We start from the raw sequence: 13467 nt of genomic DNA, 5'->3' as shown, positions 1-13467 counted from the left end.
CTAGAGGGAATGACAAATATATATCGGCAAATATTCAGCTGGTTAAATATTCATCGGTTAAGTTCAAATTTCATGGAGTTTACGGAGATCTAACATATGGTCTAGATTTAGAACCATTAAAATTGACACCACATACTGAGTCACGTAATAAGTTATATGATACGTCAAGACTTATGATCGAGGGATGCTAATCTAACCCGCCCATCAAAGAAAAGCATCAGATCTCCAAATACAAAAAGGCAGATGAGTAACTTCATCAATTTTACGGCTAACCCCGATATAAGAGGTGTTCATAAGAACCCGGGAAACTAAACCAAACCGACCAAAAAAACTCGATACTTTTTAGGTTTGGTTTGATCTTGGTTTTGAATTTTAAAAATCAATTAAAATTTGGTTTCGCTTTGGTTTTTATAAAAAAAAAAAAACGAACGTAGCTATTTAAATTTATTATTACACCTATATATATGTATATTTTTATATAAAGTTTCTAAAATTTTATGGTACATATTAGTCATTTATATTTTTAGTCTAGTTCTTTGCTATTATAATAATCTAATTCTTTATCTTTACATTCTAGTTTGATTGGTAGTTTTCTTTTTACCAAGTACAAGAATTTATTTCATGTTAAAAGTAATCGACTTTTAATTGAGTACTTAAATTCTTCATCATCATTTGATTCAATTATCATCAATATATCTTGAAAATGATAGATTTCACAAAGAGCATTTTCATATTTTAAAAAAATTGATAAATAACCGAAAAAACCGACATAAACCGAATCGATAAAAAACCGACTCCATTGGGTTGGGTGGGTTCCAATATTTGAAAACCTGACTTACTTGATTTGGTTTCTTTTTAGGAAAAAACCTACCCAAACCGAACCATAAACACCCTTAGGTGCCACTTATTAGAGAAAATAAATCATGAGTTTTAAAAGTTGTTATATTAACCATCAGTACTCTATATACACCATATCTAAAAATATATACTAGTAGCTATTTTTTTTTTTTAAAATCAAAGTTTCGTGTATAATAAAATGCTAGTTTTGTGAGAGTGCATTTAAATTCTCAAGAGACCAAATTCTTATAGAAAATAAAATTACAAATTAGGATAAATATATCATATCCAAATCAGACGTAACCATGGAAAAATGTTTGAGTATTAACCTTTTTGAAAAAATTCAAACATGTATTTCAATTTCACTATCCAAGGAGCATAAAATTACATGTCAAAGATTTTATTATATATTTGAAACATATATGAAAAAGGCAGTTCATGTACAAAGTATTCCACATTCATGCAGGGTCCGAAAAAGGATCATATTCCTAAGAATATGATGTAGACAACTCTATTACAAGCTTTAACGGTTGCTTTCACAGCTCAAACACGTGATTAAGTCAAACGAAAATGATATAATTTTTTTTATTTTTTATTTTAGCCCAAGGCATTAAGAAAGACTACAATTTAATAGGCGTGTCACTGCCTTTAGCACCTAGACATGTGGCATTGCCACCATTACACAATCTTGAAACAATTCCAATACAATATTCCTCTACCACCTATGAAAACATTATTTATATGTTTATTGTTCCCATTGTAGCGAGCAAAATTGATTTTTCCAATAAAAGTAGACATTGGATAAGTAGCACAAATAAAAAAGTACAAGGACGATAATTACTCTTTCGGTCTCAAAGTATGTATCAGGAAAATAGTTGTCTCAAATTATTTATTATTTTATAAATTCAAGACAAAATTAATGAGTTTTTTCTCATTTTACCATTAGTAGTAATAGTTCTCGAAGATGAAGATAGCACAAAATAGAATAAATATTAAATAAAAAAATATTATATCTTAAGACATAAATAAAAATAAAATAATAAAAAAACCCTTCTAATTAGTAATTCTTAAGGGCAATGTAAAAGAGAAATACGGCATATAATTTGAGACGGATTGAGTAATAATTTGGGAGATGAAGAACTGTGGAGACACCGGGAATTAAAAATTTGTACTCTTTTTTGTTTTTGTTTTTGTTTTTCTTTTTTTTCCTTTTTGGTTGGGTTCACCCCCCAGTCTTTAATATCCGTATTAAAGTCCGACTTATTTAAGGCGTATTTAAGGGTGAAGAGCTCCCTAATGTTAGGTATGCTCTCAAGCCTACAAATGTTGAATAGTCTGTATCTGCTCAAAGACACTCTAAAATCATGAGTTGAATATTTTTATTTTTTGCAAAATGTAATGTTTGTTAAATATTGTTGGAGGGGCATAATTACAAAGTCTATTCAGTAGTGTATGTTTGAGAAATTGTCTTTGGGCATAGGAGTGTAAGGAGATTAACTAATCATTAACATATAGTACGAAAAAATTAGAGTCTAAACAAGATCAGTTAATACGGATTAGTGTGGATCACTTAAGCACGGGATATATCTTAATTTTGTGGGTTAGATAATTATAGAGTCAGTTGTTAATTAATATTCAAAATTAGATATATATAATTATTCTCAGAGACCTATTATTTCGAGCGTGATACTGTTACCCCACGAGTGCATATTACAATTGTTCCATCTTCAATTTAAGACGGAAAAAAAAAATCAATCACAAATTCACAATGATATCTTTAAAATCTTTCTTGTTCATATATTGATTTAGAATTATCAAAAATTGATTCTATTCTTTGAAAAAATGTGACAATATTGTTTTTGAGTGGCAAGTGTATGATAATTAATTTCTACAACTTTGAGGAAAAGTTTATTTGTAGTTTCAACAATTGATTATAAACCTAAAAGACACACAAATTGTAAAAGGAAACTAATTAACCAATTTTGGGTGATCAATTTGGTTATAAAACTGAATAACTCGATACCTATACCTTAGTGTTTATCCTTAAAATCGGATAACAATTAAACTTATAAGTGGTTTTAAGGATATGTGATTTTACTTGGCACAAACTAATAAATATAAGAATTAATGCTAGGAATTAACAGTAAAATAAAGCAAACCAATGTGATGAACAACGGTGACCCTCGAACTAGACTGCACTCGAACCAACTGAGTATGTTATTAAAAAATATGAACTTGAACAACAGAGCTTGCAAGAAAAAATATAATATATTGCCTTGTTATGCTTGAATGTATGATGATTACAAAATGGTTAAGACCCTCTTTGTATAGTAGATGAATCATATTTATGGTATAATTCTAATTACAGAAGTAAATCTCATGATAGGCTAAATATCCGATCCTGACTCGATATGTGCCGAGATTTCCGCCACGATCCTCGCCCGATCACGGATATCTCAGCTTTCTGTTATTCGACATAGCAGGCCTCTTTCGATCTTGCTTGATCTCCTGTTTGCTTCGGTCTCGATCACGGCTGACCTCGATTTTGATCGGCCATTGAACCACGAGCTCACCAGTCCAGCTCCGTACCATGTTCTGATATAACTAAGGTCAGGCCGTGATCTTCCGTCCCGATTTCGGTTAGTCGCACAAAATTAGGGAAGCTCTATTTTGACAGTATAGACTTAGACTTCCATTCTAGAACTTCAATTCGTTCCCCATATATATTGAGAGTTTTCTCTTGACTCTTGTTAATTTGTATTTTCGGTTTTTGATAATCGAGACAAGTAAGTTGATAAAAGAAGTTAATATATCTATGATATTTTAGCTTCTTGCCATATCCACGTCTAAATATGGCTGCATTAAGCTAAATTTATAAACGAATATTAAGAAAATTAATGAGCTTGCTGTACAAATTTTCTACACACTAGTCTTGTATAATGGGAAAAATGGACAGTTCAAAATGGGTCTACCTTCATTTTAATTTGTATTAGGTGTTCAAGTATAATCTCTTATACAAATGTAATGTATACAATAGATTTGATGTGGTCCGACTTTTGTCCCATGGATTCTAAATTCAACATTTTTAGCGTAAATAACGAAACATAAATATATACGTGAAAAATTACTAAAATTTTAGTAAATATATTTTTGAAAGTAAAATAAATTTAATGTTTAAAAGCTTAAAGATTGAATTCATGAAATTTAAATGGCGAGAAATTGGTGAAGTGAGCTTTTTCTTTTTGAAAAAAGCAAAAGCCAAAACTCAAACAGTCTTATTTGTAGCTCAAAATCTGTTTATTATGTCTCAGTCTCAAATAAGTTGAAGACGGTTATATAAATTATTACTGTTTATGCCGCTCAATTTAACCTACTGCAATTCTCCTTTATCTAGGCTTGGTAAAGGAGATTAGATACAGACAGAAGACAAATGGAGAGTAAACAATTGTGTCTGAAATAAATAAAAATATAAGTAAATAAACCCAATTCTCACCTCATCTCAGGCCTAAGACAGCAAAAAATTAAGAGCCCTCGAACTTTCTTCTTGACCTTAGAAAGAAAGTGGATAGTTAAAAAGATTGAAAACCTATGGAACAAATGCAATCAAGAAAAATTTGTGGTATAAAAATTAATCATCAAACTCACGAGACTTTAAATCATGAGAAAATAGTAAAACACAACGAACCTTTAGATCCATTAACGTGCAAAAATAACGTATAAAAGAAAGTCATCCTCAGACGTTGATCTTCAGCAACTCTAGAAGAGATGATCTTTTATCATCTAGAAGAAGGGATAACCCGGTGCAGTAAGTTCTTGCTATGTACGGGGTCCGGGGAAGGTCGAACCACAAGGGTCGCCACCTTAATTACCCTGCATATTTATAAGAGGTTGTTTCTACGGCTCAAACTCGTAACTACCTGGTCACATAGCAACAACTTTACCAATTACGTCAAGGTTCCTTCTTTTATCATCCAGAAGATAGACATTATATTACTAGCACAAAATTAAAGGGATATTGTTTATGTAAAGGAAAATGGCTGGTGAGTGGCAAGGGTAAGAAAAAGATTAGGGATATAGAGAAATTAGAGTAGTTGGAGTTGCAGGGCTATTTTCTATTCTTGCCCTTATATCTTTGAATTCTTCAGTTCCTATATAATGCTAAGTTAATTATTCCAATTTGCATAGTGAGTACCTTTATAACATTATGTAAATTACATCTATAATCTTGAGATTTGTAAAAATTACATAAGATAACGTTATTACATAAAAATGATGTCACCCATGTGTATAGGGTAAAATATGCTATGATATGTGACCATCCAAAAGAGGGACACATGGAATCCAAGACGCAGAGATGGCCAAGACCGAAGGCAACTGTTCCATTTATCATTTCCATAAGGATGTAATAAATACTCTTCGCCCGGTAGTATTTAATAGAGAATATTCTCTGGCATTAAGGGTGATTGCCAGTTACATGGAATTTGACATTTATATTCACCGTTACATTTTCATCAATGACCTTCATAATTAACAATAAAGAGGTGCATGATCCTAGGACCTCCTCCCCTAGATGTAGCTATAAATAGTGAGCTCAGTTATCATTGTAAAAGACACGAATTTTCTGGCAAACTTATGCTACATGATATACAAAGCTTAATACAATCTTATCTTCTTGCTTTTTGATTTCGTTGTTGTTGTACCCGGAAACCCTGTTCCCAAAACTGTTGCTTCTGCTATTTCATCTACATCCTAAGGCTAAGTATTGCATAATTCTTTGATTATTTTATTATTTCAGGATCAAATTAATTCACTTGTCTAGAAACCATGTATAAATTCAACCGTGCCATTTTACGGGTAAACAGTTTGGCGCCCACCATAGAGCCTAGACAGCCGTGCACTTAAATTGATCTTTGACTTTTTTACTAACGTGTTTTGATTATTTTGTCGTAGAAAAAATCATAAGAAATGGCAGATAGCATTATTAACAACACGCACAACCCCGAGATTCGAGGAGATCGACCTTATTTCGAGGACTCAATCACTGACACCCACAATGAGGTGAATGCCGCCACACCAGTGCATGACATGTAATATCCTCGACATGTTCCGTAGAAAACTCCCGATGATGCTGATGAGGAACATGTCGTTGACGCGGTAAGGGTCTTGCAAGAGCAACAAGCGATCATTCTAGGCCACCTCACGCGACAAGATAAAGTTATGACGGAGTTCAAGCAGGCATTGTTGGAGGCTTCGAATAACACAAACTGACGAGATCCAATTCCTCCCGGTGCTCCAGTGAATCAAACAACACAAAGGGTCGACAACACTCCTGGGGTGAAGTTGGCTTCGTTGGGGCTAGGGGGAGCGGATCCAGCCTCAATAACGAGAACGATCCTTTTAAGAATGAACTTTTACGGTTTATGAGCCAGTAATGAAAGGTCTGGACTCAAAATAGTATACTCAATTGCCATACAAGCCACGTGCGTTGCCAGAGCTAATCCCGAAGTGGTTCAAAACGCTTGAAGTGTCGAAGTATGACGGAACTTCAGACCCTCATGAGCATATCACCACCTACATAACGACAATGAAAGGAAATGATTTAGCTCCTCATGAAATTGAATCTGTTCTGCTAAAGAAATTTGGACAAACTCTCACGACTGGAGGCTTAACATGGTATTCACTATTACCCGAGCAGTCCAAAAGTAGATCACAAAGACTCTTCACAAACAAAGGCTATGTAACATATAAAATACAACTTCAGCTAAACTTTATAACTTTAGCTATTGATATTCTGAATTTATAAAATTTAATTCTTGGGGGACTAAGGTAGCTGGACAAAAGAAACAGGGACCTAAAGTAGGATAATATTATCCATATTTTATTAATAAATAAAAAAAGAAGAAGAAAAAAGAAGAAATGACTGAAGACACAAATAAATAAACTAACACTTATGTTTTTAAATTAAAGTGAAAATCTCCACTAAATTGAAACGCTAACAGAGTTATACGCTCCTGCTTTTTTCCCTCTTCCTCTTTCTTCTTCACTGAAACACACAACAAACACCTTGTGAACAATTTCACAAATCCGATAAAAATTCAGACCTATTTCATCGTATGTCGTTTATATACTCCATTAGCTGATTATTATATAAAAGTAACAGTTCACCACTGAAACAGATGCAAAACACATAAAAAATTAGAAGTAAAAATGGCAGAAGTAGACAATTTATTGACAAAAAAAGTAGCAGATCGTTACCTAAAACGTGAAATTTTAGGTGAAGGTACTTATGGTGTTGTCTTCAAGGCCATTGATACTAAGGTACTTCTTATTATAACGCTTGTGGGTTTTTCTCCGTTTTTCATTTTTGCAGTATTTGGTTTTGAAGATTTTCTAGGGTTTTGTTTCATTCATGGTTTGATTGTTAATTCTATGAATTGTTGATGTTTTTCCCTTGAAATTTAACATTCTTTAATGTTGACTGATTGAAAGCTCTGTAGGTTTTTGAATTAAAATAGAAAAAGCTGTTAGTGCTAGCTCGTGGGTGTGATTGTGCTTTTCATTTTCCATCTTTGGGTTCAATAATTCTAGAATTTGTAAGATGCAACTCGACCTACCTCCCACCAGTATAGATATGGGTAACTATGTCCACCAAAGTTTAGGCAGATGGAAGAAGTTACTTAGTGTTTTTTTTTTGTCTCGGCTGGGATTTGAACCTGGATTCGAAGGTTTGTACCTAATTCATTGACCACTAGGCGACACCCTTGGGTGCGGAAGGAATTCTATAATTAATGTCGTGTTTGTTGTTTCTATCTCCAATCTTCGCATAGCTAGTCCTGAGTGCGGAAATGAGTCTCAATTCCTGTCCCCATAAAGGTGGAGGGTTTGTTGTAGTGTGTCGTTCAGCATAAATTAATCAAGCTATTACACCTCAACTAGTTTGAGATTAATCATAGTTTATTGACTGTTCTTGTTGATGTCTATGAATTTTGGAATCTGTTTTCATTTAAATTTTTTCGTGCAAAGTTGAATGTTAAATTGAGCTTTGTAAGCTTTTGAATTGAGCACCCCCCCAAAAAAAAAATGCTGTTAGTGCTAGATCTTAGATGGATGCTGGTGGTTTTGGAGCTCACTTAGTACTTAATCGCGACAAGGCATAACCTCTAAGCTGTAATGATTAGTGTGAGAGTTTGAGAACCTCTAGTTTAAGAGAGTGGTCAATTTGCCTTAATAGACAAATTAATTGGAAGTATTGGGATGAAATGGGCTTGAATAAGGGGGAATGGATATAAAGGACTCAATATAGTTGACCCCAGATGGTTTTGGATTGAGGCTTGTTAATGATTTATCTGATGTAAGCTTTAATTTCATTTTCTGCAGAGTGGCCAGACTGTTGCTATCAAGAAAATTCGTCTTGGGAAACAGAAAGAAGGGGTGAATTTCACTGCCCTTAGGGAAATAAAATTATTGAAAGAGCTGAAGGATCCTCACGTTATTGAATTGATTGATGCCTTCCCTCACAAAGGAAACTTGCATCTTGTGTTTGAGTTCATGGAGACAGATCTTGAGGCTGTGATTCGTGATAGGAATATCTTCCTCTCACCTGCGGATATAAAATCTTATATCCAGATGACATTGAAAGGACTTGCTTTTTGTCACAAGAAATATGTCTTGCATAGGTATGCGTTTGTATATTCTCGCTTTCACTAGATTCCAACTTGTGTTCAACTTCCTTAAATTTTTGCTGTTTCTTCCTGACAGAGATATGAAACCAAACAATTTATTGATTGGACCTAATGGGCAGCTTAAACTTGCTGACTTTGGATTAGCACGTCTATTTGGTAGCCCTGATAGAAGATTCACTCACCAGGTATAACTCTTGGAGCATGTATCCTGTCAGAAGTTACTTTTTATCTTGCTACTTCATTGCAGTTTTTTAATTTGTCTTCATATTATGGTTCTCCTTGTGGAAATTCATGACATGACTTTATCAAACCTAAAATAACCTGGAATGATCCCACTCACTAAAATTGCCTTTGATATTTTCCTTATAGAACTGGAGTTATCAGTTTCTCCCACTTGTCTAAACAAATATGGAGGTATCTGTTTTGGGAATTGGACTTTCTTTGGAGGATTTTTTCTTTACCAAAGTTTTTTTGTTCTTTTATCAAAACGCGTAATGGAAAAATGAGATATTATCCGATACTGCGCCTTTCTATATCTAAGATGATCAAACTTGACATGGTTACTCCTATCTTTTTATATAGTTAGTGTTGAACAGTACACAATTTTGTTACTGTTCAACGAAATTTGTATGTACTTTATTTAGTCTATACATTTCATTCCACAGTAATCAAGAATGTTTGTGCAAATTACTGATGGTATGACCTTGTTTTTGGAAAATTAAGAATTGTCCTACTGTGGTATGCATACGACAAATTTTGAGCAGCTGAGATTGGACCAAGATGTTGTCAAATTAGTGCATATGTAGCAGTAGAATCCTGATTCATTTGCCCCCTGTCTCTACTTCTTTTACTGTTACTGTAAAGAGCACTTACTTTTTAATCTGATGGGTAATGTTAGGTCTTTGCCCGGTGGTATAGAGCACCAGAGTTATTGTTTGGTGCAAAGCAGTATGGACCTGGAGTAGATGTTTGGGCCGCTGCATGTATCTTTGCCGAGCTCCTCCTGCGTCGACCATTTCTGCAGGTGAATGTCTAGTCATGGCAATCCCTCTCACAAATTATCCTTGTCCTTTTATATGAAATTGGTCGATGCAATCATGAGTTTCCATGACTCAAGCTACCTGGTTTATTTGATGTTCTGTATAGTACTATGTAGGAAATGCTCTTCTCAGGAATAGTTTCTCATGTTAAACTCTGAACTTGGACTGTCTTGTTTTCTCAATAATATAACCTTTGTTAATAACTTTCTCCATTCAGGGAGAAACACTCTTTTTATATGCATCTTTTACTGTTAGACATGTATATATTTTCTTCTTCATCTTCAATAAGCTGTAAACCAATTGTCCCTTGTAGTTTTATTCTAGAGAGCTTCACATGCAGTTGGACGGTTGACAATGAAGCAATAGTTAAAAAGCAAATTGCTTACAGGAACCAGACTGAGCTTTTTTTCCTTGTTCCTATGGTGATCCCTTTAGTGCGATAAGTTCCTTCCAATTTCACAATAATTGTTTGAACTATTTTTTTTTTGATAAAGTAAATTAGATTCATTAAAGGGCATCAAGAAGATGCAAAGAGTACAAAAGAGAGAGGATAATTAGCTCCAGTACAAAAGCCTATGCTACTATCAGGGAGCTAATAAAATCCACTAAAATATCAGCACAGTTAACATGGGTGAGATAGTTCCAACTAAACACGCAGCGTTGAGAGAGTAGATTGGAGTTGAAATGCCATAAAAAACCTTTGGTTTCTTTCTTTCCAAATACACCAAGAAATTACTGCTGGCACCATTTTCCAGATTTTTTTGATGGAATAATTGTTTGAACTTCTGTCATACTTACGTACTACCTTTACTATTCCTATCTGCATGTTGTTGCTTCAACCAATAATTTGTTCTGTAATCTGCGCCTATGTTAGGGAAACAGTGATATTGATCAGCTGGGAAAGATTTTTGCGGCTTTTGGGACCCCAAAGCCTTCGCAGTGGGCTGATATGGTCTACTTGCCTGATTATGTGGAGTACCAATATGTCCCTGGACAGCCACTGAAAACATTGTTTCCAACGGCTACTGAGGATGCTTTAGATCTTCTGTCAAAGATGTTCTCATACGACCCAAAAGCTAGAATATCAGCACAGCAAGCTTTGGAGCATAGGTACGTTTCTTCTTTATCTTGTGTAGTCTGCGGACTTGCAGTTGATGTGGGTGCTGAACTTTCCCTTTTCATTAGGTACTTCTCATCAGGACCTCTACCTACAGAACCAGCTCTGCTTCCAAGACCTCCCCCCAAGCGGGAATCCGCAAACCCTAGGGTTTCAGAGTTCAATCCACATGATGGTCCTGTAGTATTGTCTCCACCAAGAAAGTCAAGGAGAGTGATGCCACAGCGCGAAGGATTTGAGGCAAATATGCGTCCAGAGAAGATGGATGACCATGGAAATGCCGGTGAGAGGAGTGAACAGGTACCCATGTCACTGGATTTCTCAGTCTTTGGGATGAGACCACCTACTAGACCGACCATTAACAGGTATAGCTGATATGCTTTGCAATATCTTTTACTAACCATTTAGGCTACTTGCATTGTTCTTGATCTCATTTTGGTAATATGCCGTTGGTGTCATCCTGTTGGTCTAAAATTGTGGTGTTTGGGGGGGGGTGTTTATGGGGTGGGGGGAGTAGAGTACTGACATAGTTATGCACAGACGATCATCCATTGCCTATGAACTCATACACTGGTGGGGCTCAAGAAATAAAGTTTTATAGATTCTCAACGTATTATTAAACGATTTCTTTTAGCCTGTGTCTTATTAGATCATCTAACTAGGGACTGTAGCACTTTCTTTACGCTGATTATCATGGAAATCATGAAGGGAAATAAGTCTGGGATGTATTTCATTATTAATGCATGATTAAGAGTTTGAATCTTTTAATTTATATTATTTTGGTTTCTTTTTTTCTTTAGTACGGCAAAAATTGTTCATTCAATAGAAAAATTGGGTAACTGAAGCAGATAATGTTTTGGCGTTGTATCTGGCCTTCTTGATATGTTAAACTTATGCACGATCATACCATATGCACGTCTTGTTTTTTTTTTGTTTGCATTTTCTATACATTGCATGGTTTTGTGTTCACAATAAGTGGGACCTGTGTTTTTCAAAACCACATCTGCAGGGGAGAACTGGAAAAAATGAAGGGAAGGGTGTTCAGCTAGTGGTCAGGTTACTGCTATCCCCAAGGAGATAAAGTTTTTGCAGAAAAATGGAGAACGAACTAAAACAGATGTTATTTTGGTGGATTTATTTTTAAGGAAATATCCCAGTGTGCTAACTGCTAGTGAATAGTAATATCTGAAAAAATAAATAGTACTATCTGTGGTAGTCAAAGAAATAGTAATATCTATGATAGTCATGATAAGGTCTTGTAAACACTACTAAGATGATTGCTCTTAAGATCCTATGCTAGGGAATGACTATATGAATGCTAATACTGACACGACCAAATGTTGTCAAGATTTTGGATGTGGGAAGTTATCGTTTAGTCAATAGTCACTCTATGGACCTGTAACTACTTTGATGTGGTATCATGATAAATCTCTTGAGCTTGTTTTCACCTACAGCGCTGACAGATCACATTTAAAGAGGAAATTAGATCTTGAATTCCAACCCGAAGAGGAATAACATAATCTGTCTTGAGTTTTTCGTTCATCTGGATGAGGGTTTCTATATTGCTAATGAGGTGCGTGATAACTTATCACTTGAATATTTCATTCTCTTGGAATCTTTCGTTCTTATATCCAGATTGATCTCAAGTGCAGATGCTTACCCGTTTATCAGGTCATGTGCACTACCATGATTTTGCCGTTCTGGTGAACAAAGGAGAAGAATCCTTATCAACATCGGGTACACTGTTGCATCAAATGCCCCATCTTTTTTTGGTTTGGGTGAAAGTCGCCATTCGCCAATATAACGGAGGATCTTGCAGAGTATATTGGAACAGGGTAATAATGTTTGCCTAATTCATTCTTTATCGTCGAGAGGGTGTAATTGTAATGCGGGTATACCAATTCTATCATTTCGTATAAACTCAAATTGAAGATACTGTTTGTAGAATGACATAACTGATATCTGTCTGTTCGAGAATATATCTAACTTGACAAATGTGAGTTTGTGACTCAATGTATTGCTTTTTTGGAGTTGCTGGGTTTTAACTTAGTGAATGTTTCATCTGTTCATACAAATCATGATATTCTAATCTCTGCCATAGCTGCATAACATTGCACGTTGGTCACATTTTGGTAGATGTTGACGATACATGAAGTGGCAAATGTATTATGTTAGCCATTGTTGTAACTATTCCCTTCAATTCCAAATATTAGTCATATTGATATGTTAAATTGATTATTCAAAATATGTGACGTATCACAAAATAATTTTTACTTTTTTTTTTCAAATCTATCTTTACTCTTCTAATAATGGAATAGTAATTTAAGTGAGACGTTTAAGAGAGATATGAAAGGTGATTTAGACAAACTTACGATTAAGGTTAGATGTCTTTCTTAAGAGTGTAAATAATGTACAGTGTATAAAATTTTTAAAGGGAATCTTACAGAAATGTCTCAAAAAAGTTTTAACTTACCAACTTTAGCCACTAATCATAGATTTACCAAAATAAGTCAAACACATCTAAATGAGGTTCTTTCTCTCCAAGAATCACGCATAAATATCTCCTTCCAAAATTTTAATCGTAATTAGCAACATTAGATATAAGACGGAAAAGAAATTTCGTGGATGAGGTAGCAAATAAAGTGATGAAATACATAAAAAAGAAATTATAGATAAATAGACATAGCTCGTATTTTTCCAATTTTAAATACAGATCATATGAACCGAAGGAATGTAGTCTTATTAATGGTTTTGTTTTGTTTGTCCTATTTTGTGTTTCAGTTCCTTTCAC

General features: G+C 34.5%; 1 protein-coding gene across 3 annotated transcripts; it reads left to right on the top strand.

The window, feature by feature from the left end:
- The first annotated feature begins 6800 nt into the window (after nt 1-6800).
- LOC104237889 (cyclin-dependent kinase D-3-like) lies at nt 6801-12706 on the top strand. Of its 3 annotated transcripts, none has more exons than XM_009792121.2 (8): nt 6801-7155; nt 8215-8513; nt 8596-8704; nt 9418-9543; nt 10434-10669; nt 10745-11041; nt 12131-12249; nt 12329-12706. In XM_009792121.2, the coding sequence occupies exons 1-7, from the start codon at nt 7045-7047 to the stop codon at nt 12189-12191; spliced, it is 1239 nt and encodes a 412-aa protein (XP_009790423.1). In that variant the 5' UTR covers nt 6801-7044; the 3' UTR covers nt 12192-12249; nt 12329-12706. The 3 variants fall into 3 exon arrangements, with proteins under 3 accessions (XP_009790423.1, XP_009790422.1, XP_009790424.1); XM_009792120.2 differs by having other exon boundaries at nt 6829-7155; nt 12348-12706; XM_009792122.2 differs by lacking the exons at nt 12131-12249; nt 12329-12706 and adding an exon at nt 11686-11850 and having other exon boundaries at nt 6829-7155.
- Nucleotides 12707-13467: the final 761 nt, after the last annotated feature.

This window comes from Nicotiana sylvestris, chromosome 8 (genome assembly GCF_000393655.2).
Source record: "Nicotiana sylvestris chromosome 8, ASM39365v2, whole genome shotgun sequence".
Taxonomy (NCBI): Eukaryota; Viridiplantae; Streptophyta; class Magnoliopsida; order Solanales; family Solanaceae; genus Nicotiana; species Nicotiana sylvestris.
This window is presented reverse-complemented; position numbering and strand designations above follow the sequence as displayed.